Here is a 26149-nt window from a genome sequence, read left to right on the forward strand (position 1 = left end):
GAGCTGTAAATTTCATGAAATGTTTGCTCACTCTTCTTAATATTAAAATCTCCACAATTATAATGTTACGTTCTTTATGATAGTTATATTTAGTTTTTTTTCTCCCGGACTGACATTTGGAGACAATTAAATTAGCGAATGACATGCTACACTTGCACTGCCCACACACTTTACTAGGAATTAATGTGCTACAGCAAAGAATTACACGGATGGCATTTGAACGGGCCAAATGCCATTCCTGCTGAGGTTAGAGAGAGTAAGCTGATTTGGGGTTTGCAGAGCTCGCAGCGAGGTTGCACAATGAGGGGAACCACCTCACAATATGGGGGCATAACAGGGGGGAGCAGAGGACAGCATGTCCCCTTTTTAGGGGGGAAATGACCAGAGAGAACGTATTTTTGTTCATTTATCTTTGCCATATTGCTGCTTTGCTGGCTGTTCCAATTACAGACTAATTTCACGCTGCTTTTCACACTAAAATAATCAAATCATTTAAAATTTAAAAGGTCAAAATAATAATAATAGTTAATAATAGTTTCTTGTATAATGTGAAATCCTGCATCTGATAAAAGAAACTGTGCCATGGACAGAGACTGTGTCATCTGTCCCACCCGGACAAGGCGGTCGGGAGGTCCCCAGCACCCTGGGATGTGCATGCTAGACTACACATTAAAGGGCCCCAAAGTGCCACAGTGTCGAATGGAAATAGGACATTCTTATAATGCCAAACATCTCAGTTCTGTTACATCACAGGCCGCTTCACAGGCAGGCCGCTAATTATTCAAGGATGCCTTTTCTCATGGCGAAACAATGGGCCGTAGTGCCGTATTGGTGAGCTACTCCACAAATGGGAAGGGCAGATAATATTTTAATGAAGTGATGCTAATAAGTCCAAGGCAAGCTGAAAGTTTACATAAGAGCCGGCTGGTCATTGCGCCCCAGTTATGCCACTGACAAGGGCTTTCCTGGACAGAAGTAGATCAACTGAGCACATAATTGTCTGAAATGACTTGTTCAGTGAAACATCAGACCAGCTGCTGTCATTACTAAGAGGCCCCTAAGAAATGGTATTGTTCTATTGTTTTCACTTTGCATCAGTACATCCTTTTTTTTTTTAAAAAGGTGTTTCAATCACATTCCATGATGGGGTTCAAATGTCTGTCTAATTACCGCAGAGGCAACTTTAAATCCACTGACTGATGTTGCAGAGCTGATTTGTTTGTATAGGCCTAGAACCATTATGTCGTGTATACAGTTATATTAGAATATTGTTTTTAATTTAATTTAAGAATATTTATTGTTAAAACTATTATTTGAAACTAATACGAACATTTTTAAGCAGAATATTTTTTTGGTTGAGGTTGTATTCTATGTAAATGAAGGGATGTGATCAGAAAAAAGATGAGAAATAAACAGAAGGGAAAATTGTATGACTCTGTTACAAAACAGAAGCCTGCAGTCTGACCTGACTGTTCGCTGTAACATGGATTTTTTTTTTTTTTTAAACCACCCAGGCTGACGACACCACAGTGAAAACTCTGCAACACGAGCTGGCTTCTGCTGAAGTACTGTTAACACACACAAACACACACACACACACACACACTCTCTCTCTGCCTCTCATGCACAAACAGCTCCGGACTGGCTCATAAACAGGCAGGCGGGCCCCTCAAAAGGGGGCAGGAATCCTCACTAGCCCTGTTTACTGGAGGAGAAAAGTGACACTGCTTCACAGGCTAGCGCTCAGGCAGCAGCAGTCCACTCAGGATGCATTACAATCACACTCAATTTCTCAGGTCAGGACCAATATCAACACAGTAAAGCTTTGTGGACAAGTAGCATGTAGCCAGAGTTCATTTTCACTTATACTTATTCGTAATTCAAGAACCCTTAAGTCTTTTTAAGGTTGACTTGATTTGAGATCTCAGTGATACAGACCTATGGACAAAACAATATTCAGAAAAATAAGGTCAAGAAAAAAAAATGCAGCTGCACAATCACTTCATTGGCTACAGATTAGAACAGACATGAAAAGTGAATACTAAAATAGAAAAAGTAAGAATTTATGCTGTAAAATCAATGACAGGGATGAGGCAAAACATGCCACAAATCAGATAAAAACTGGAGCTATGTGAATTTAACAAGATTAGGAATGCCACTAATTTCATTAGAATAAAAAGGACTTTTATTTCAAAGTGCAACGAATGTAGAGGTTGTCAGTACTTTTGCGGAAAGATACAGATGTCTTTCAAAGTAATGCAGTATACACAAACACAACACCTCACATACTCTACAAAGGTACAGTGCTTGCAGGGTACACTGAATACAGAAAATATCAGATCTACTGACCTCTTCATGAGGTATAATGATGAGTTGAATCTGGTTAGAAACACAGATTTTTCATATAATATATGAATTATAGAGAGGGATATGCAGGTAAAAAGAAGCAGACTAGACCTGTGTGGACTGACCAAAAGCAGCTGCAACTCAATCTCTGCAAGATGCCCCATTTCTGTTTTTATGTTTTGTACAGCTCCCTCCAAATGCACAGATAGAAAAGAAGCAGCTTGAGGTCATTCTGCACAGCTGTGAAAAGGCGCTGATACTCGAGCCCAGGATTTATCACATATCTCCCCTGTGATGTCAATGTCTCTCCTGGTGGGCTCATGTCAGTGGCTGCACGTTCAAGCCAGGCTGAGTTTACAAACAACTGGTGTGGCAGCCTGATGGCATTTCTAGGGTCGCCCTCGTTAGCCACTGAAACGCCGGCTCAGCACATTTTCACCACCGTGTGCATCATGAGTGACTTATGAAAGGCCTCCCTGAGCCCAAACTATGTTTGATCAACATTTTATTTACAGAGTCATCATGGGACTTTTAGTGTTGCCTACATGGAAATGTGGAACACTGGAAATTATTTCCCCTGTGGTCCTCAAACTCACATAGATTTGTTACTGGGTGGGCGAGAGGACAGGCAGATGCAGGCTCTCTCTTCCATGTTTGTGGTGTAAAACCTATTGAAAAGAGCTTGTGCTGCTGTGGTAGCTGTTAAAGCAGGCCTGTGAAACCCTGTGGTGCATCATGACCTTATCTTCACGGTGGTTTCAACCAATTTGGTGAAATCATTTCCAGATTTTGGAATGTGATCCAGTGAACGCATCCATGATAATTAGTCTTTGGGCAGCACCTTAGTGAGAAGCCCAATCGCGTAGACTGGGCTGCACTCTACTGACGCAGTTGCTGCAATCACTCAGATTCTAAATAGACACAATAACATTTTCTAGTGTTACCACAGCATCAAAGATGTCAGATAAGTGTATTTTTTTATATAATCTCCAGCAACAGTGATAACCCCTGAGCAACAGTATGCTTTCACAATTATTGTCCAAGTCATTAAAGCCCTCTGCTGTAGTAGACCCTTGACTCCAAAATGCAGTGACTTTAGGTCTTACGTTAACTTTTAATTCTTTAATCAAGATAATACATAAATAAATACTGAGGATTCTTTAGAAAAAACAGAAGGTTATTCAGCAAGTCTTACTGCTGCTTGAAGGTATTTCAAGAATCCCCAAAGACTCTTCTAAGCATCTGGATGAAAAATATTCTGTCACCTGCACAATGAAAAAGATTTTGAACCTGTTTCCTATCCAGGAAACGGGAAATGATGAAAATTTCCTCTCTCCTTTTTTTACAACACAGGGAAAATAGGAATGTGTTGCTTTGTTTGAAAGCACAAAATAATAGAAAGTTGAATCAATATAGACAAGCATAAGTAATAGTAAAATCCTTTGCTTTTGTGTCATGTTGTACAGCTTGAGCACGCACATACTGCCATGTTTGTTTGGGTTAGAAAACAGAGTTACAACTTGGGATTCGGGCCAAAAGGGGAGGACTCTGAAAATGACCATAGTGGGTCGTGGGTTGTTCAAAATATCTGTGCATATTTATCTTCTGAAGGTCTGATAGTGTGACTTGAATGTAATGATAGTACGTAATACTAGCACGACCTTGACAGAAAAAAGGATCTACCTCTGCTGCAGTTTAGATCCTACCTGACAAAATTGTGATTATTTGTGTCCACAAGCAATTCATCAAGGTTCATCATATACTGTACTCTCTACACTTTGCGGTCCTTTACTGTGCAGTGCTCTCACACCTAAAGAGAGAAGTAAAACAAATGCAGCTACTAGAGCTTTTATTTTGAAATCTAAAATGTTTTTACCAGCCATTAACTCATCCTCATCCACTCCTCTGTCACGTGGTGATATGTTTATGTGTTGACAGACTGTGTGTATCTGTTGCTGTCAACTCATGGGAGGAATAAGGGAATTCACAGTTCAATAAGGTCCTACAATTCAGTTCAATTAGAGATGAATGTCCCCTCTTTCCAAATAAAACCTTCCAAAAGACCGAGAGGAGCAACAAAACAAGGATCAAATTCACTCGTCCACAACGCTGAATTGTGGACCAACAGACTTGGACGCCTCCCATTTTTTTCTGATGGGGATAGAATAAATTCCAAGCTTGTTTATGCTGTTCCAAAAATCAACTTAATACAAAAGGGGAGCAGAGGACAAAGCCATCATTTACCGTGTCCCCTCAGGCAGATAATTGCAAAGATAGTGAGCACCCTATGCACACAGGAACTAAAGCTGGAGACGCTGACAATTCAATATACCAAGGGCTTTTGTTGTCTAGTTCCAAGAACTGTGCTGCTGAGCGCATCAGCGGAAGAGGACGGCTCTTGACAGGTGGAAGCCACAGAGCTTCTCCTGGCTGACAATGCGGTCTTGATGTCCTGGAGGAGATCTGTGCCCAGAGTTGTCCGTTTGTGTTATGACACTATCCACTGTCGCACATGGGGACATTATGTTGCATAGCACATGAATCAAAAATAGAATATGGGATCAGAAGACTGAGTGGGTGGCGCTGTTTACAGTTTGGGTCTAAAATTACTTTACTGCAAAATTTGGCAGGAAAGCACATAAAATATGAAGCATACATCCCTGTCAATTTAAGGATAATGCTGCTTATGTCCATTTCCAACACCACAGGAATAACATTTAGATTACTGCACAGTATATATGATGTTTTCTGAGCAGCGAGATATCAGAGTTCCTTTCTTCAAGAGCAAATACCGAGGCTGGTCCGTCTGTGAAACGTGACTGTTCCAGGCTACTGACATTGTGCATCAACAAGCCCTGTCATCCTTAGTCACATGTAGTTATTTATCTAGTGCAGGTATCCACATAAACCAAATTATAGAGTGACAACTCAGGTTATAGCATCAAAACAACTTTTAAACCTCAACCAATCACCTCTGATGCACCCACAGACAGCTGTGAGCCTCACTAACCTCACAGGAGCTTTGTCTCTCCCACAGGAGAAGCTAAAACATGTCAGACATGAATGACAGCCTGGCTGAATGGAAAACATCCACGAATCCCTGACTGTATGCGTTCCTGTTCATCAGAGACCAACTTTTGTTCATGAACGCCTCCCATGTCAAGAGTCAAAGCCTGGGAATTCGACTCAATGAGTATGAGAAGTGCGACATAAGGTTAACATGCTCTCAATGTGGTTCTCATTTCAGGAGTTTGGGCTCTGCATGCCATTCTCTAACTCTGAGAAGTGCATAACATCAAAACATGCCTGTGCCATCAAAACATCCATTTGAAAGCCCTAGAGCATAAAATGTGCCACATTCCAAGTTTGGAAATTTTAAAATAAAGCCCAAAACTTTCATAATTTTGTTGTGGATGGCAAGGGTGCAGGAGAGTCAGTCAGCATGACGTAACGTGATTAAAAAAGTCTGGCTATGGCTAATGTTGCAGGAGTTTTTTTTTTTTCTAGATTTTACTGTTTTTGATTGTCAAATAACCACATGAAATATTTTAATAAAATAAATCATGAAACTGAACTTGAACCTCCCCTTTTGAAACGAAATCTGCACTTCAAAAAAATTTAAAAAAAACTTTCAATTTTTGCAGTTTGTGGGCTGCATGAGGCGGATGTGTTGGCTAAATGTTGTGGACAGACACTACAAGACCATTTTGACAACATTTTCATTCAGTTCAGTTTGTTTCCTACACAAATTTCGGAATTTCAGAAGCAGCATAAGCCTGCGCTTTTGTGAAGGTTATGTTACGTCCTATTCTGTTATCCAACAGAACGTAAGCAACACTCAATTGTAAAAATAGTAAATTTTAAAGGCCACCAACAACTGTCTAACCCCCCTACACTGCAATACGTGAACTTAGAAGTTTTTCGAGGGAGAGTGGTGTTCTAAAAAAGTCGGCGCACATGTTATCTAACAAAAAGTATTTACAGTATTTAAATCACAACTTTTAGAAATTGGCTCGACTACGTAACGCTTCTTGCTACCGCCTACTACAATGCATTGTATTTTGGGAGTACACAATTATGTAGAGAAGAGATGAACTAGATTTAAATTTCAAATGTAGTTGACAGAAGTGTTCTTTTGTGAATTAGATATATGCCGACGTGAACGGTGGCACTTATTTTTTCTTACAGTAACTTCCTTCAAGTTCCTTGGGGTCATAATATTTGCCTAGAGGTAAACAACCGTTAAATAACAACATTTACCAACGGAGTTCGTGGCTTGGCTCTCTCCATACAAGTGAGCACGGCACTCAACAGGGCTGGAGGTAATGCTTGTAAATTATTTTTGCAGTAAACAAATGTCAACTTACTTTCTGTGCAACGCATCCCATCACGAAGAGTAGATATGTTGTCATAAACACATGTGCCCCAAGCGACGTAACACAACTCATTTTCCTCTAATTGTTCCTTTTTAATGCGACTCACAGTGAACCGTGTCCCGCTCCGCTGCTTCCCTCTCATTCACCTGAAGTGTCGGGAGCGCGCTTCCATCGTTCATGGGCGAACTCGAACACAGGACCAGACCCCTAAAAACTCCCCTGTTCTCGACTTCACAGCAACTTAACCATTACTCATGAAATTGATCTTTTTATAAAAACAACAACAAAAAACAACATGATTGTAGATTGTATGAATGTGACATTAGCTTGTTAAATAAACTGATTAGGTCTAGCTATAACCTGACATTTTTAAATTTCTATTTCTATTTTCTTCCTTCGACCAATTTTGAATATACAGAGAAGTTACATGAACGTTTGTTTGTTTGTCTGTTTTTGGCCATATATCTGTGAACTCTGTGCATTCTGCAATGTGTACTACTATAATTGTGGAATCAATTATATGTTTATATTAACAAATTAAATGTTATTTTTGTTGCACATTCATTTCTATCTTGTGTTGAGGATGGTTAGGAAAGGTTAAGTCGGGCTACATTTCATTTATGTAGAAAGATTAGGAGAACTAGCAGCACAGATAGCTACAGCAGAGACTTGTATGCAAGGTTTATGGTGAGAGCCTATCCAGACATCTGGATGAAAAAACAGCTAATATGTTCTGCAGTATGTCACAGGCAGAATGTCTTGAGACCAAGGAATCAAGATCTATAATGTCAGTTCAATGTTGTACCCACTACTCTCCTTTAGAGGATGCATGTCAAATTAAAAGCTGCATATTCCTCTTATCTGTGTCATTTTTTTTGGGCTATATATTTAAGAGGGAACCAGATCTAACTGCTAAATCTGATTTTACCACACCTTAACAGCATTAAATAAGATAACCTTGTGATACATATAGTTTGATTTTGCCTCAAAGTGCCACTCCTTCAACCCTCATCACTCAGAATCTCAGATGGGCAGAACATAAGGGAAAGGGATAAAAGGAAAACTTCCATGTGTAGAAAGAAAAACTGGCAGGTATATTTGGTATTTTCAGTCCATTTATTTCGTCTCCTGTCCATCGCAGTGTTCATTCTTAAGACTACCACTAGATGGCGCCAAAGTTAGACAGTTTGAAATCTTACACAGTGGCTTTAAAAAAGACTTCTTTTTATGTAACATATGCAATAAAATGTTGCTTTTAACCAGGGCATTATACTTTTATTTGCATTATAACGTGCATCAGTAGTGTTATTATGTATGGTACAAGCAAGTGTATTATTCATGTGCAGACCCTTTTCAGTGAGATTAGAGATTGATTTGGACATAGGCAACAAGCACTTAGGACTTATCTTATTGTATCAGTTGTACCATTGCATTTTAGAGTACTATAATATGCTAATGCTTTTATTTATTTATTCATTCATTTATTTTTTGGTGTACGTGGTATCACAACAATATAGGAAACAACAAACATCACACCATTTTTAAAAACGTGCCCACTGATTTTACTGATTTGATAATTTTGCAATTAATCATATGTGCTGGTGGTCTTGTTTCTAATCAATGATCTCTTAAGATGATTATGCTATGTGTTATTGTATCACTAACTTTCACAAATTTTATACACAGGATATAAGAATGAATTTAATGATATTATTACTATTAGCGGTAGTAGTATTGAATCGTTCCTGGACACACAAAATCAAAATTCAACCGGGTGAGTGACGATTATCCCAGACTAAACAGAGATTAAAAAAATTAGAAGACCACTTCAAATATAATTTAACTTAAATCCTTTATGTAGAATCCAGTTTAATCTCATTATATTAAGTAGTGGCATGATATAATATGCATATTAATGCAACCCATGTATTGTGTTCTGAGTATGGCGTAAGGCTCCTAAAGTGGCACTTGCAGCCTGTTATTTCACCTCTGTGACACCCACAGGTTTAGGCTAGCACTAGCTGCAGAGGGGCACGGTGGAAAAGTAGGGCGCAGCTCTTTGACTACAAGGGTGAAGCACTGTACCACATCCGACAGATCCAGAAGAGCTAATATCCGTTCCATATAATACTTCGTGCAATCAGTTAATCTTTACCATAAACATGAGCAATATAACCATCTCATAGAATTAACACAGTAGGATTAGTATTTAAAACCCAAATGTTGCGAGTATACAAAGCGACACTCCGCTTTCTGACAAGCTTAATTTGTCCTTCCAGATAGTATATTTTTTGCGCCATCTGTTTCTAGTCGGACAGGTAAAGGGACGGAAACCAAACAGCCACGTAGTAAAAGGCGAAGCTCGCAAAAAAGGTGAGCATTTAATGTGTTTTTTACCATTCATCCAAATTGTCATTTTATAATTTACACATAGGGTTTGTAACGCACTTATGCGACAGAGGGTAATTCGTTGAATTACTTAAAATATTTCAGAAATCGCTGCTGCATCTACGCTGGCAATTCTAGCTAGCGAGTTAGCAAATTTAGCTTGACAGTTCCCGTCGTAAACACATCTAGCTAGTTGTCTCGCTAGCGCTGTGAGCTTAATTTATTCACCCACCATTTAGTCTATCATCCTTGTCGTTAACTGGTAGAGTCAGTCAACATATAAGGGCAATGTAATTGCCTTAAGGTTTTAGTTCATCAATGACTGTCTCGTTTTCTTATTTCTTCTGAACCGGTGCGTCCAGCAAGATGATGCGAAACAGTGCTGAATAGAGGCTAGCAAAGTAACCCAGCTACTGTCAGATAGCAAGCGTGAACTTAGCAATACAGCCTTGAAGTCAAAAGTTATAATTAATAGCTAAAGTGACAGATGACATACGATACGGTAACTTGAAATATGCAGGGATTTTGAATAATACCGCAGTCACCGCATTTTGTTGAAGCTGACAGCTGCATACCTCCCCCTCAGTGCCACAGTTTGAAAACCTATGGTGCAAATCGAGCATTGCCTGTCGACAAATGTACCAAAATTGTAGAATCGTTTGTGCAAATTCGGAAAAAACATCTCATACATAAAGCAGACACCATCATATCAAAAGCAGCGTCTGCTCCTCTCTAACTGACATTCCCCCCAATCTTAACTAAAGTATGATGGTTGAAAGGGTTAATTGTAAATACCCCTCTCACTGCTGGTTGTTAAGGCGTGTGTTTGACCTATCAGCAGATTCCTACAATGATTTAATTACATTTTTTCAGACTGAACTTCAGCCTATTGTCAGTTTTGGCCTGCCATATGTGTTAACGCCCTTAAATGCCCTATCCGTTTCTCTGTGTAAAAGTGAAGGGATGCAACGATAGTTACTAGTTAATCTATATTTAACGCGACACAATCTGCTTAAGTTCCTAGCCATCTTGTTAGCCCTTGACTCAAGCTTATGTTTAAATTAAAACCCGTTATGCCGTTACATAACATTAGTACTGTCTAAATCAGATCACTTGTAAGGCGTCTCACGTTCCTCTATGATGTATATTGATCTTTACAATGTTTCATATTCTCCAAACAAGCGCTCCCAATTATGCTACAGATGATAAACAAAATGTTTTCTCTATGTAGATCTCCCAGTATTCAGAAGTGCTCCTGGACCTTGACACGCTCCCAGCTGGCCTGCCTCCTAAGAAAATGGTTTTGTGAGACATTCTTTCCAAAGGAGCACCAGCAGTACTGTGACTGTCCAGTTTCTTAATGGAAATGGAGACTAACCATTCAGAAGCAGCTCAAACAGAGGCCAATGCTTACCAAGGAGACCAAGTTATAAAACCCAAAGAGACTGAAGCCCATGCTATGGAAAGGGAAACACTACTGAAACAACAAGGACAGACGAACACACAAAACACAAAAGGGAATATTTGTAATGGTGAGTCGTGTGTGTGTGTGTGTGTGTGTGTGTGTGTGTGTGTGTGTGTGTGTGTGTGTGTGTGTGTGTGTGTGTGTGTATTACCCTATACAAATCATGTAGGTCTGCTGAGGCCTTGTCCTATTTGAAAGCAGTATTTGTCATACCAACATCACAAAGCACATTTCAAAGCACATTTTGTTATCTGTGGACAGGTTTGTAAGAAATATTTAGATTTCATTACATCTTTGAGTAAAACACAACATGTGCTTGTTTGGGTACTGTGTTAAAAGTATTTCTTTATTTTCATTTGTATTACATTTATTATACATTATACATATATGTGTATAGCACTGAAGCAGTGTTTTTTACGGTGAAGTGTCTGTGGTGACCTTCACATAGACGGACTTCATGTGCATAGCCTAGAAATCAGTTTGATCTGGACTTAGTACTCTCCACTGCACTCCACTACACTGTGCTATACCAACTCCAATCTGCAAAGTTCTTTCCCCTTTAGGCATATTACTAGTATCTATTTTATCTCACAGTCGTATCCTACCATGCATGACCTGTTTTGTTGGCTACTACAATGCTGGAGGCCTTCAACTGTTATGTGTTAGACGACTCTTTGAACTAATGTGTTAAATAGCTGAACTGAATTCTAATTAGTCACCATTAGAAGGCAACAGTGTTTATAGTCTATTGCAATTTACTGCAGTCTACTGAAAATATATTTTTGAGCTTTAAATACTTATGTAAAGTTGGGTGATGCACAGGAGACAGATTGAAAAACGATTGGTCAAAATCAGAAATGGATCATCAGTCATAGGGGTTTTTTTCCACAAACTTGCCAAAACTCCAAATAGGATCACAAAAGCATGCAATGTTTTCCACAGGCTGATCAGTTCCCCAACATGTTAAGTATCTTGATTTTTATGTGTGAATCGATAATGTTTCCCTCTAAGTAATAATGATAATGTTTCGCTCTTCATCTTCAGTTATGTCACTTCCAGTTGTATGAATGCACTTTTGACAAATATTGTACAATGATAATTATTCTCTATGACATTCATTATTCATGATTAAATAAGCAATAATGAAAGTTAAAAAAGGTTTTCAATGCCTTTTTAAATGTGGTTTTCTTGCAAAACGAGTCTGGTAGTTGTGCTCCTTGATACAAGAGTAGGTGCAGCAAGATATGCTTCAGTAGCCACATGCTGCATGAATGTTTCCAGCTACCCCTTTCACTAATGCAACTGTAGCTTGACAAAGTTGTCCAGCCAGTTTGTCAAGAGAATTAGATCCACTCAGTCCAGTTCTTGAAAAGTTATCATGACTAATTGTCACATTCCTCAGGGCTTCTCCCCCTTCTCTTTCAGGTCCTCTTAGTTCAGATCTGATGCCAAATGGAGATGGACTGGCAGAGGGCTTCAGTGCTGCAGGGGATGCCTGTATAAATGGGTCCCTGCCACCAGCAGCCCCTCCGCAGAGCACCAGCTCCCCTGTCAACTCCCAGACTCAAGAGCCCTCCCCAGGTGTGGCTGCTTATCCACCCATGATGCTAGAGAAGTCTGAGGGGGCTAGTGCTGAGGTCACGATTCACACGGGTGATGCATTGCAGTCGCTCAGACTCAGTATGCCTATGCAGGAGACTGAATTGTGTAAGCATAAACTTATGTGGAGTGAATGCCCCCTCTATCTCCCCCTGTATTTAAACCTCATTTTGCTGTGGGATGTTTTGCTTTTTTGGGTCATATACACATCCTTTTTAACTCCCTTGTCTGTGTATAATCTGAACAGATGGATTCAGTGGGAATTTCTTTTAGTTGTTTGAGTCTGCCCCCTTTCTCCAACTCCCGAGGCATTTAATTGCCTGATTAGAATTTGGTGTGGGCGCTTCATTTGGAACACTGTTTGGACTAATGGCTGCATTGGCGAACTAATCCCTCTGTTATGTTATCCTTTTGGTGGCGTTTTAAAGGCATCGTTGCTATGAAGTGTAATATTTTTAGGCTTGTGGTGATTTTCTTTGGCTTCACATCATAACTCACACATAATATATGTAAATATAGCACCACACAAAGAATCCTATAGTATCTCTTATGATGGCACATTAACATGACTGATAAATCCGTCTATAGCATTTAACTCATTGCAGTATTGGAAATACTAGCTGCAGAGCTGTTGCTGTCATTACTGAGGTTACATTTTTTTTATACGTGCATAAACAAACCAAGTAAACAAACTGATACAGTGTAGGGCACCCTTACATACAGTGTATTGGTGAATCATGGACTGTAACACCCATACCTGTAGCTCTCAGGTAAAACGGTGAATGTTACAGGTATAATTTGTAACTCACTTGTCACTGTGGCTTGTGCAAAAACGCATTTCCGGCCAAGACATGAACAGGACTCAAGTGTGAATGTTTATCCTTGTATTTGAGGACAGGGTTCCAAGCAGCTTCACTTTTCACTACATACAGCCAACATCATACAAGCATTCACACTGAAGCTGTGCCTGACCAGTGATACAGCATAAGGCTCATTGCCAGGATTTTCCTTTTTACCGTCATAGCAAAGCATGTCCTGTGTAAATATAGCGCTGTTGTGTACTTGTGCAGTATGATGATGTGATGAATATTTCTTTTTTTGACCTAACATACTTTCCCTTTAGCCAACCAGAAGCCCTCACTGGAGATGGAGAACGAGGAGAAGATCCGCCTGGAGGCTCGCCGGCGCCTAGAGGAACAACTCAAACAGTACAGAGTGCAAAGACATAAGGAGAGGGTGAGTGAGTGGAGTTGCTGTCAGGTTGAAGACTGCACTCAAATTTTATCATAACTTTAAATGTAACTAGGTTAGCCTTCATCGTGCTTTCAAAATCCTTGTTTCCTCAGTCACCTTTGTCATCCTTTCAGCCATTGTTGCCACCCATCTGTCTGTCTGTTTCCAAAAGTTATAAACAGAGTTGGAAGAAATTTGTAGACAGAGTTGTGACCCAGTTTATTAGTTTTTCAGGTGTTTTGAACTTAGGATTGACAAGACTTGGGTGCTTGTGGGCATTCAAGTCAAGTCTCTTGCTGAACATGTTATTTTCTTGGAAAATGTGACCCAGAAAAATGACAGTATAACCACAGCTTTTCAGTTTGGAGGAATATTCTGCATTGGGCTATTTATTTTCTGTCAATGCCAAATTTGCAAAGTTATACTGTCAGTATCAAGCTGGGCAGCCTTGATTCAGATTTTGTCATCATTGCAGGACCATTAAATCTTTCTTTCTATCCATTTTTTAGTCTCATCGCACCACCAGCAAGAACAGGCCCTTCAGCACCCTGGATCCAGAGCTCATGCTGCACCCTGAGGCTCTGCCCCGGGCCAACACCGTTGCCATGACCAAGGAATATTCCTTCCTGAGGACCAGTGTCCCACGTGGTCCCAAACTGGGTAGCTTGGGAATTCCCCCTTCTAAGGAGAGGAAGTCCAGGTCCCCCCGGCCCAGCAAGATCCACTCCTTGGCTGACTACAAGTCTCCTGAGAATGATGGTGGAGGAGGAGGTGGAGTAAGAACAGCAGACAACACAATGAGCTCCTTCCAGTCCACCATTAGCTCGGTGTCCACACTGTCTGAGGTCAGTGTGATGTCAGAGGGCAGCACCTGTGAGACGGAGGCACAGCCTGGTGCGGCGTTCCAGGTCGGGGACAATGTCTCAGAAATTGACGGCAGCGAATCAGGAACGAGGCCGGGGAACGATGGCAACGACAGCGACAGCTCGTCTTACAGCAGTGTGTCTACCAGGGGGACATACGCCATGCTCTCCACAGCAGTGGAAAGGCAGCAGGGGCCCTACACTGTGGAGGGGAGGGAGATTGCTCCAGAGGCCATGGGTCATTTCCCCTCCCTGCAGGAGGTGCTGCAGGCAGCCAGTGAAGAGCAGCACCTGCTGGAGCTGGAGCAGGAGAGAGAGGGGACAGCGGAGCCTCGGAGTCGCAGGGACAGTTTCTCCAGCAGGTATTTGTCAATGTTGAATAAGGATGGAATTAATTTTGCCAATTGCTGGCATTATTTGGTTGATGAAAAACAAGAAATCTTACAATCCCTGCTTGAAGCAATTGTTTTGATAATATAAATTGTTCAAATTTACTCTCAATCAACTAATAGATTGCTAAATCACTTCAGCGTTGATGTTTATTTACATTTGTTTCAGTGTTTCTTTGGAGAGTTCAGTGATGGGCCATGATGAAATGCTCCAAGTCCTGAAAGAGAAAATGAGACTGGAGGGCCAGCTGGAATCCTTGTCATCTGAAGCCAATCAGGTAATATAACACATTGATTTCTATAATCATATTTACTGTTTCTTCTAGCATCCATCCATGTACATTATGTACAGGAGTGAACAACATAATACGGACACCTTGAAATATGTTACATCTCTTATCTCTAACAAACTGCATCCTCAAAATTGACCACAGAGTTAAATCAACGACACAGTCTCAAATAAAATAAGTAATATAATTTAAATGCTTTTCTTGACAAATTGGTTGTATTATATTGTATTATAGATGCTTCCTGTATTTTGTTTACGTGCTGTAAACTAAACTAGAATTGTCCTGAATGGATTATCTTTATAAACTGCATCCACACAAACTGTAATAAAAAAAAGTGTTGCTAATGCTTAACAGCTTTTAACCATGCTAGTGGCAGGGGATGGAAAGGTTGGCCGGGTTCAGACTAAATTATGTCAACAATAATTAGCTGGATTACCTGTTCTTTTAACACTATCTACAGGTCAAAGTTTTCACTTATCCTGTGAAATACCACAGCATTTTCTCAATACATGAGTGCACAATTTGGTACAGACATTCATGGTTCCTTGACAATATATTGTAATGATTTGACGATGTTTTTTGGTGAAATGTGTTCATGCATCACAGTAGTAGTACAGCGTCACAGAACCTGTAGCATGGCTTTTAAATTTTTTCTACTTAACTGTTTTTTTGTTGTTGTTATTGTTTGGGCATTTTCATGCCCTTTATTAGATAGTGTCAGTGGAGATAGACAGGAAATGCAGGGAGAGAGAATAGGGAAACGACATGCAGCAAATGGTCCGGCTGGGAGTCCGGGTGTGACTACTCAGGGCATGTGGTGTGCGTCCTTACCATTTGGCTATCAGAACGCCCATTTACTGTTTTTTCATGCACAGAGTCTCACACTTTAGTATGCCAATAGGGCTGTCTATCATTCCATAAATAACCTGCGTTCAATTAATTACAATCATTTAACACCATCATAAATGAATGCCAAGTCATGTATCACAGCATCCAAAAAGATTACATTTAGCTTGGTGGTTGTTAACTTACCTGGGCAGGCTGCCCAGATAATAACGCCATATTGGAAACACTGAGAATAATTGAGTGTAAGTGCTGACCACACTTTCCTGTCCTCCAGGCTCTCAAGGAGAAGACCGAGCTTCAGGCCCAGCTGGCTACAGTGAATGCTCAGCTGCAGGCTAAGAAGGAGGAGGCTCAGGTTAGCCAGGAGAAACAGAGCACCCTCACCACGGAGGTTGGCACACTGCGGCAGAACTGTAGCCAGCTAGAGAAGGCCATGGTGGAGCTTCAGGGAAGTCTGGAAAGCAAGAATGCCAGTCTAGCTTCTCTAAGCAATGACCTGAAAGTGGCTGAAGATCAATACAACAGGCTTATGGGGAAGGTGGAGGAGATGCAAAACACTGTGACTTCAAGAGACAATACAGGTGAGTGATGGAGACCCAGAGAGCTGAGCGTAAGAAGATATTGATACCTTCACGTCTTTGTTTAACTCTATGTTTTTGGTCTTATACTTTTACAGTTCAGGAGTTGCGTCAGCAGATGGGTGGTCTTCAGAGCCAGCTTCAACAGGTTCAGCTGGAGCGCAGCACCCTGCAGAGCCGACTGAAGACCTCGCAGGCTGAGATTGACTCACTCCAGCAGGTCCGTCAGTGGTACCAGCAGCAGTTGGCACTGGCCCAGGAGGCAAGAGTACGACTGCAGGGCGAAATGGCCAACATGCAGGTAAGGTTGACGATGATACAGTTGGTTTTGTCATCATGCCTTGCATTAGACATGTAAAAGTCAAGCCATCAGTGACATGTTTCGTCTTGGGCTTTTTTCTTTCCCAGGCTGGACAGATGACTCAGATTGGTGTTGTGGAACATCTGAAGCTGGAGAACGTGACACTGTCTCACCAGCTCACTGAGACCCAACACCGCTCCATCAAAGAAAAAGAGCGTATAGCTGTTCAACTGCAGAGCATTGAGGTATATTCTCCAACATCCCTTTCTGACCTTATGCCATCATCTGGTTTGTCTATATATCTACTTAGGAAACAACCCATACATGAGGGTCATTATTCAGCCAGGGGCTGTATATAATCGGGCATTTTTAAATATACAGGTGTGGTTTTAACACTGCAAATAAAATTTGGTATAAGTCAATATGTGTTTTTCAACTGTTATTATTTTTTGAAATAAACTTTTTCCTGTCTGTGATGTAGGCTGACATGCTGACCCAGGAAGCTGCTTACAAGCAGATCCAGGATGCAAAAACCATGGTGGAAGACGACCTGCAGCACAAGCTGGAGGAGTTTGAGGAAGAGCGAGACCGTTTAGTGAAACTGGCCAACACAGCCAGCACCCTGGAAAGGGAACTAGAGCAGGTAGTCATGTCAAATATAACAGCAACTTGTTTTCCATCTTGTATGGTTAGAAAAATTGCTGTACTCTGCTCTAAACTGCCTTTCAAACTCTCTCTCTCTTAGGTGAAGTTAACCCTTTCCCAGAAAGACGTGCAGCTGCAGTCACTCCAGAAAGAACATCTGGAACTGATGCGCCAGCTGACCACCACTCAGGAGAACCTTCACACCAAAGAGCAGTCCATCAACCAGCTAGAGGCCCGCTACCTGGAGCTAGAGGCCCAGCTGGCCGAGCTACAAACAGAGAGCAATGCCAAGGATGACAACATCCAGTACCTCCAGAACGAGAAGATTGTCCTGGAGGTAGCGCTGCAAGCAGCTCGTGCCGACAAAAGTCAACTTGACGAGGGAGCTGAGCGGCTTGGAGAGGATGTCCTGGTGGCCTCAGATGTTTTAGATCAGCTCAGACAGGAAGTCCAGGTCAAAGCCAATCAGGTATGAGACAGATGGGAAGTGAGCAGCAATTGACTTGCACTTCTCACAAGCCTTCTTTTTGTGAGCATGAATGAATATGTGTGTTTTCCTCCCATCAGTTTCGATTGAAATTCCGTAATTTAGTTTTCCTACCACCATGTAGTGAATAATAAAGGGTTTTTTCTTTGTTACAGATTGAAACTCTACAACAAGAAAATAGTACCCTAAAGAAACAAGCTCAGAAATTTAAGGAGCAGTTCCAGCAACAGAAGGTAAGTCATTTCCATTGCCATGTGAGATTGTGTATAGTTCTCTGCTATTGTGTCAAGTTAGTAGAAGCCAGAAAGAACAGTAAACTGTGTAGACTTTGTATACATTTATAAAACACTTGTCAGAAATCTCCCAGCTGGCTAAGGCCGATGCTTTCGTGGGAGGATGTATTGTAGAACCAGATGGCTGTCATCTCCGAAGAATGTCCAAAGTACTAGTTGACACGCCCCAGTGGATTGAGCAGTGGAGGATGCTGCTCATTTGGCATTGACAGGCTGTCATAAAGAGGGTGCAGTTAATTGACAGAATGACACAAATGTGAATGGTATTTTGTTTTTACAAGGGTTTTGTAGACAATCCCCAGACTCATGCATTAACATTCATTTTAATTTTTTTTTATTGCAAAATCACACTGCTATCAGAAATCCATGAAAAGCAAATTGCTGTACCTCTGATGCCAAAGAAGAAAAAACTGTCTGTTATCAACAAAGTAATGTCACTTCATATCTAAAGTAATTACATGAATATAGCAGAATTCTTCTTTTCTTATATTTCTACATTGATAGATTCACTCCTTTTTTCTTGTAATGTTTGACATAATCACACTTTTATCTATTTTGTATGACACACTTGTGCAGTTGTACCTACATTAAATTTTGTAATCAGTTTGAATATATTTAAAATCTTAAAAACAACCTGCATCTCAGCTTTCCTTTGGTGGATACCTGTAATATATTGTAAAATGTCCAACTGTGTATAATATTTGTTCCTGTTGGGATCAAACACAATTATATTATTGATTTTGGGCTGGGAAAAAAAAGCACATGTGTACAGACTCTCTTTCTTCAGTGAAACATATCTCAACCCTAGAGATGATGCAGTGTGGGATTCAAATGCTGTCGCAGCACTTTCTCCTGCAGTGTATCTCCGTGTGCTGTGAAATGTCATTTTGCCTGCCGCCTCAGCTGAGACAAATATGTGTGAGCCTACTCACACTCCATGAAAGGAGAAAATACTTCATTAGTGTTTTGTTTTATGTAAACCTTTCGTTTGACACACAATGTCGTTGACTTCACAGGTGATGGTGGAAGCATATCGCCGGGACGCCAGCTCCAAAGACCAGTTGATCAGCGAGCTCAAGTCCACCAAGAAGCGTCTGTTGGCGGAGGTGAAGGAGCTGAAGCAGGAGCTGCTGGGCGTTCAGGGGGAGAAACAGAAGGCAGAGCTGGAGCAGGCCCGGCTGCAGAAGGAGGTGGTGAGAGTCCAGGAGCAGATGAATAACATGGAAGCTCACCTGCAAACCATTCAGAAAGAAAGGGATCAGCTAGAAACCCAGATCCAGGTAGTGTAATTTGATATTGCTTACTTAAATAACTTTGCAAAGTATTTTGAAAAATAAAATTAAAGAAAAGGGAAAAGTATCAGACATGTTTGTATTGTAATGTTACTTTTTTTTTGTTTTCCTCCCTCAGTCTCTACAGTTCGATCAGAGCCAGCTAGCAGCAGTGACACAAGAGAACGAAGGCCTTAGGAAACAGGTGGAGCAAATGGAGGCTGAAGCCAAAAAGTGAGTCATGTGCTCATACAGATTTGTGGAGCTTGAATGGTTCCTACAGTAATGACTTGGACCATGATTCATATCTCTGTTGTCAGGGGCTATTTATAAACACAAATATGGGATGTTGATTATACAATTCCTGATCTCCACATGGACACATTAGTCAGTACATGTGGTTTGAAAAGTAAATCCATCCATCCTTTATCTATATTTGTAAATAAAATATGATTTTTAAGCTACACTGTCTTCATACCTACTGATATCTCTATGGTTTTCTTTAACTTAATTTCTTATATTCATCAAATAGGGCCATCTCAGAGCAGAAGGTGCGCATGAAGCGGCTGGGGACAGATTTGACTAGTGCTCAGAAGGAGATGAAGGCCAAACACAAGGCCTACGAGAATGCTGTGGGCATCTTGAGCAGGAGGCTCCAAGAGGCCCTGACTGACAAGGAGGCGGCTGAGGCAGAGCTGGTCAAACTCAAGGCCCAAGTGTCAGATGAGGGGAACAGCCCGGCCTTACAGGTACTGTATAAACCTTCCAGACTTTTGCAGTTCCCTGACAAATTTATAGTTCCAACAAAAGTGTGGTACAGAGTGTAGTATATTGTAGCCATTTGTTTTTATGCCGGATGCATAATGTTTTCACCTTGTCTGTCTGTCTCATTCTCGTGAACATGATATCTTAGTAACACCTTGAGACACTTTCTTCAAATTTGGTACAAATGTTCTCTAGTGTTAAGTTGCTTTTTATTTGTCTTGTCATGATGACTTTCAGAGACTTTGAATATGAGCGGAAATTGTCCATTGTCATCAGACATTACAACTGAAGTAAAAGTATATATCATTTCACATGGACAGCAGTAACCACTTGCTGTTGTGCTGTTACCCAACTGGGTGTACCCCTTAATTTCCACAGTATGAGTCATTCTTTTACAAAGCCAGCGTCCTCTCTTTAGAGAGATTTAAAGGCCAATGTTGTAAGTATAATGCCAAATAAGAAATGCCTACTGATAAATGACTAAATACGCCCTTGTAATGATGTTGGAGCAGCAGCGGATGGAGCTAAAGACTGAGGGGAACCCATCCAACCCAGTGACACCAGTTAAGATCCCAGACTGCCCAGTGCCTGGCTCCCTACTGTTCACTTGGACTCAAGGATGAAATGATTAGAATTTGGTGCTCAAAGTTCAAAGGTCACAGTGATCTCACAAATCACCTTTTTGGCCACAATTCACAAATTCAAACACAAATTACGACACAAATGTCAGGCATACAACCACAAGGGGGGAATTCTCGTTACTGTACTTTCCATAGATACTAGAATACTGCTTTAATCGTTGATAAATAGGATAATGGACTCCAGTCTACCCGTGTCCTCGACTCATGTTCCTTCATCAAAAAGATATTTGTCATTTCATTGTGAATAATAATGGATGCACCTATTTAGTATCAGAAACATATTTAAGTGCAGTGGTTTTATTTGTCATCCAGGAGAAGATTAAAGCTCTGCAAGCTGAACTGCAGGCTGTGACCAACAGCAAGACTATGCTAGAGAAGGAGCTGCAGGAAGTGATCACCCTCACCTCCACAGAGCTGGAGGAGTACCAGGAGAAAGTCATGGAGCTCGAAGATGAGGTGAACTATGATAATTTTATCAGTTTGTTGTAATCTGTTCAGGTTTTTGTAACACAAAACTGCTCTCTGTTCTAATGGGTAAATATATAATTTCCTATTGTATGATACTGATCACACCCCTGTATGAGCTGTATTTTTACACTTCTGGAAGCACTCAGTTCATGTCTCTAATTCTGTCATAATGACATGAATTGATTGATTTCACAGCTTCAAGAGTCACGATGCTTCAAGAAGCGGATCAGAAAGTTGGAAGATGCCAACAAGAAGCTAGCACTTGAGCTGGAGCATGAAAAAGGGAAATTGGCTGGATTGGCACAGTCCCACAATACACTGAAGGAGCATGCCAACATTTTGGAGTCCGCCCTAGCTAAGAGAGAAGCAGATCTTGTCCAACTCAACTTACAGGTGAAAAATTCCAATGTTTGCATCTTGTAATACTGTTATACTTCTTTAATTACCACAAAATAGAAAAATTAGCTTGAGAAATTATGCACTTTTTAATTATTTAACAGAACATTGTCTTCACATTCATCTTTTTTCTAACAGGTTCAAGCTGTCCTGAAGCGTAAAGAGGAGGAGGACCAGCAAATGAAGCAGGTGGTACAAACTCTACAGCTTGCCTTGGAAAAAGAGAAAACCAAAGTCAAGGACCTGAAGGAACAGGTAAGAGCTCTATGCCATACATCAGGATGTAGTATTTTCTCCTTTTCTGTGAGTTAAAGTGCCAACTGCAGATTATTTTGACTTTCAAATGATTCTAAGGAGTCTATAATTTAAATATATTTGAATATTTATGTTGAGAGCATTTGCTTTACACATGGCACAGTAAGAAGCTTCTTGGAAATATAAGTATTAGGAAGCTGAATTGTTACATGCATCTACAGTAAGTCTGTAGCTTTTGACTTTTTGTTAATTGTTTTAGGTTTGGAGCATTTGGCTGTACTGCAGTCTTTTGGGTAGTAATAGTGTGATGTGTCCTTTAGGTGGCAGCAGCAAAGGCTGAAGCAGCCCACAATAGACGGCACTACAGGGCGGCCATGCTGGAGCTGTCGGAGATCAAGAAGGACCTGCAGGCCAAAGAGGACCTGGTCAAAGCTCTGCATAGTGAAGCACAGAAACTACAGTATGTGGATTTTTTTTTTTTTGATAAAAGAATACAGTGACTTTTGGAAGATAACTTTTTTAATTTAATATTGTGTTGCAAAATCTTAAATCTTAAAAGTCGTTTATCAGTGAATATATCATCCTCTGCAGGGCTCAGGATGAGCAGCACACTCAGGAGGTTTCCAGGTTCCAAGAGGAGCTGGCTGAGGCTCACTCACAGCTCCAGATCCTCCAGAAACAACTGGACGATGAACTGGCCAAGCAGCCCCTCACTCACCAAGAGGTAGGGATTCTTAACAACAGTCAGACTGGAATATCTGGCTGATGATGATGATTGTTTAAATATTATGACTATGAGAACCCATGGTCATCCACCTCTGATATGATTGACACAATGCAGTTTGTTTTATTATTGTATTTTTTTATAGTTTAATATTGATTAGCCTGAAGTGATTCTAATACAATATTTTGACAGTGCACTATTTTATGATTGCCCTGGTGATTCATTTTAGGATCCTGCATTTCTAAAATCTGTTCCAGCCTTAGTTTGACCCACCATTTGTTGTTATGGAATAACAACTTATAACATAACATAACATATAACATTGACTGTTTGTTCAGGTTGAGGACCTGAAGTGGGAGGTGGAGCAGAAGCAGAGGGAGATTGAAGCTCAGAAGCAGCAGGTAGAGATGATGGAGCAGTGCCATCACAGGGAGCTGGACAGCCTACAGACAGCTCTGCAGGCAAGTATTCACTTGATTGTAAAATATGGGCGCAAAGTTGCCAAGTATTGATTGCTACTTAACTAGATGTTAAAAAGAAATTAAATATTGTTGTGTTTAGGAATGGACAGAATTACATTTGCTATAGTAAATAATAGCCCAGTAAACGGGTAATGTCTGAAGGGAAACAAAGGATGGAGTGAGGCACTGTAGTTACTTCTATACAGCATTAATGATTACCATCATCTACTCTATTTTCAAAATGGTTTAAAACTGAGAAAATTTTGTGTCGGGCTCAGAACATCAAGGTGGAGCTGGAGTCGGTGCAGGAGGAGCTGAGCAGCACCAGGAAGGACAAGTTTATGCTGCAGGCTAAAGTGGGTGAGCTGAGGAACAGCATGAAGACGGTCCTACTGCAAAACCAGCAACTCAAACAGGACCTCAAACAGAGCCGCCTAAGGAAGGTAATGCATGTCTTTGTTGTTGTATCCCAAGATAGTTTTAGTGCTTTTTGATTGGCACCTTTTGATTGGGGGCAAACCACTAAACCTTTGTAGTGATTGACTAATAAGCTACAAAGTAACATGACATCATTTGAAAATCTCTAGTGTTATGTTGCTCTTTACTTGTCTTGTCATGATGACTTTCAGACATTATGACTGAATTAAAGTATCATTTCACATGGACAGCAGTAACCACTTGCTGTTGTGCTGTTACCCAACTGGGTGTACCCCTTAATTTCCACAGTATGAGTCATTCTTTTACAAAGCCAGCGTCCTCTCTTTAGAGAGATTTAAAGGCCAATGTTGTAAGTATAATGCCAAATAAGAAATGCCTACTGATAAATGACTAAATACGCCCTTGTAATGATGTTGGAGCAGCAGCGGATGGAGCTAAAGACTGAGGGGAACCCATCCAACCCAGTGACACCAGTTAAGATCCCAGACTGCCCAGTGCCTGCTTCCCTACTGGATGAGTTGCTGAAACCATCAACTTCTGTCAACAAGGAGCCCCTCAACAACCTGCACAACTGTCTACGGCAGCTCAAGTAAGCCTATTGTTGTGACCGAATGACTGGGTTAAACATTGTCAACATACCTTCTTGAAGTCTTTTGTTGTGTATTGTTGAGAAGTTATCCAAATGCCAGAATACATGTAATGTTTTTTTTTTTTTCTCAGAGAGGAGATGGATAGCCTCCAAAGGCAGATGGAGGAACACACAGTAACAGTACATGAGTCAGTGAGCTCATGGACAAACACAGAGGAGGGACTGGCTCAACTGGGGCTTCAAAACAACATCTCCAAATCATCGACACCGCTGAACAACACGGTGGTAAAAAATAACAACGAAGCAGAACAGCAGCAATCATAACAGAAGAACTTTTCTCAGGCCAATAGAGGGAGAGTGGAGTTTTATCCACAAAGGCACTTTTTAGCCCCATAATCCCTTTCTCTTTTCTTAACAATTGCTGCCAACATTTGGCATTCTCCCATCAGCACAGAAGTGCTTTCGCAGAGTAATACTTTATATACCATAGCTTTATTCTTTCCTCTTGATTTGATGGTTGTTTATATTTTTGTTATGCTATTGTCACATTTATTTATTTAGAGTTAAGGAATTACAGCTTTTTATTTGACAGATCCCTCATCTTCAGTTTTGTTATCATAGATAAAAAATAGGGACTACTTATTAAACTGATCTGTTGGGCCAGTTTTCCCCTGTTGAATCAGCAGTTTTACTCACTAAAAGGTATTTAGTCATCATCCTCCTTATAATATTAATTCAGCAGCTTTGATGCTGCTTAATGATGGCTGACATTATTTTAAAAAGTGTTTTTTGTGACAGAAACAACTCTGAGTCTGCCACCAGACTGGCAACGAACTGTTCTTCCATTTCTTTGTGCCTGTGTATGAGTGAAGTCACTCATCTATGATTTAACTGACATGCTTACACTTCCACATGGTTTCTAAGCAGCTTGTGATGAAACATCATCACTCATTTTCTTGAAGTTAAAAGTCATATACAATTGTGGTCAGTTTTTTGTATGGTATGTTGTTAAAATGCAGTGTCTCTTAAATTTGTTGTTACCATATCACCTTGGGTTCTTAAACTCTAAAAATATTAATCTCAGTTATGTATGGAGGTGTTTTGTCAAGCATGGACTGCAGTAATTCGCACGCAAAAAAGCCTTAAGCAATCTTTAATACGATGTAAAGAACTAAGTCGGTTTGGATAAACGTATTTCTGCTGAGGGTGTGTGTGCAAGATGTTATATGTTCTATTGTTTGTGTGGAAATGCTTACTGAAGAATGGTTTATTGGAAGTGGGTCACAACTGACATTGCACACTAGATAATTAAAACTAAACTGAGTGAGAGAGAAAGTTGTAAAATGAAGCAGAAATGTTACTTCTAACAGCAGGTGCAATCAGATGTGTTCCTTTTCTGATGTTACATTTGGTACATACTGTATTTACAAATAATGACTATCCTTGAATCAGATGTTATACTTGTTTTATGGCTGTTTCATGGGATAGGGCATAAATTAATTGTTTCCAGAGGTTAATATATAAATACACTTCCTTTTTTGTATGATTGTACAGTCATCATAATTGTTTAATAGTGTAAAGATGAAAAACAAGATATCAAATGCAAACCATAAATCAAAGCTGATAATAATTTTGGTACAGCTGCACTAAAATTTCAGTGTTGAGGGGTCATTGGAGGGTATAGCTTTCTGCATGCAACTGTGCTGCAGCCGCTGTCAGTGCTCATTCCCACACTTGAAAACTTTTTGAAGCACCTCTGTATGCTCATAAATTTCCAAAGGGACAATAAATATTTTTAGGAGAATGCTTATTGAGGCTAATAATAACAAAAATGTTGGTATATTGTATTCTGAATAAACATTTTGGACTGTATCTACCTTTCACTGTAACGTTTGGCGGTATATAATAACATTTGCTGGGGCACCTGCGCTGTATGCATAAAGCTTGCTGTATCTGCTGTTTTTTTTTCTTCAAAGATTAGAATCGATTCATTCCGGTTTTAACATTTGTGTTGGGAGATGTGATTGTATTTATCATAAAAT

General features: G+C 40.4%; 1 protein-coding gene across 1 annotated transcript; it reads left to right on the forward strand.

Moving 5' to 3' along the window:
• Positions 1-9067: 9067 nt before the first annotated feature.
• Positions 9068-26148, forward strand: golga3 (golgin A3). Its single transcript, XM_022758156.1, has 23 exons — positions 9068-9095; positions 10342-10642; positions 13298-13410; positions 13917-14632; positions 14829-14937; positions 16070-16376; positions 16472-16674; positions 16782-16919; positions 17156-17317; positions 17420-17788; positions 17962-18039; positions 19116-19379; positions 19510-19604; positions 19903-20119; positions 21089-21232; positions 21440-21637; positions 21779-21895; positions 22216-22355; positions 22487-22619; positions 22958-23080; positions 23359-23523; positions 23941-24107; positions 24239-26148. The coding sequence occupies exons 2-23, from the start codon at positions 10471-10473 to the stop codon at positions 24429-24431; spliced, it is 4323 nt and encodes a 1440-aa protein (XP_022613877.1). The 5' UTR covers positions 9068-9095; positions 10342-10470; the 3' UTR covers positions 24432-26148.
• The last annotated feature ends 1 nt before the right edge of the window (position 26149 follows it).

Source organism: Seriola dumerili, unplaced genomic scaffold, assembly GCF_002260705.1.
Source record: "Seriola dumerili isolate Sdu_G_001 unplaced genomic scaffold, Sdu_1.0 BDQW01000017.1, whole genome shotgun sequence".
Taxonomy (NCBI): Eukaryota; Metazoa; Chordata; class Actinopteri; order Carangiformes; family Carangidae; genus Seriola; species Seriola dumerili.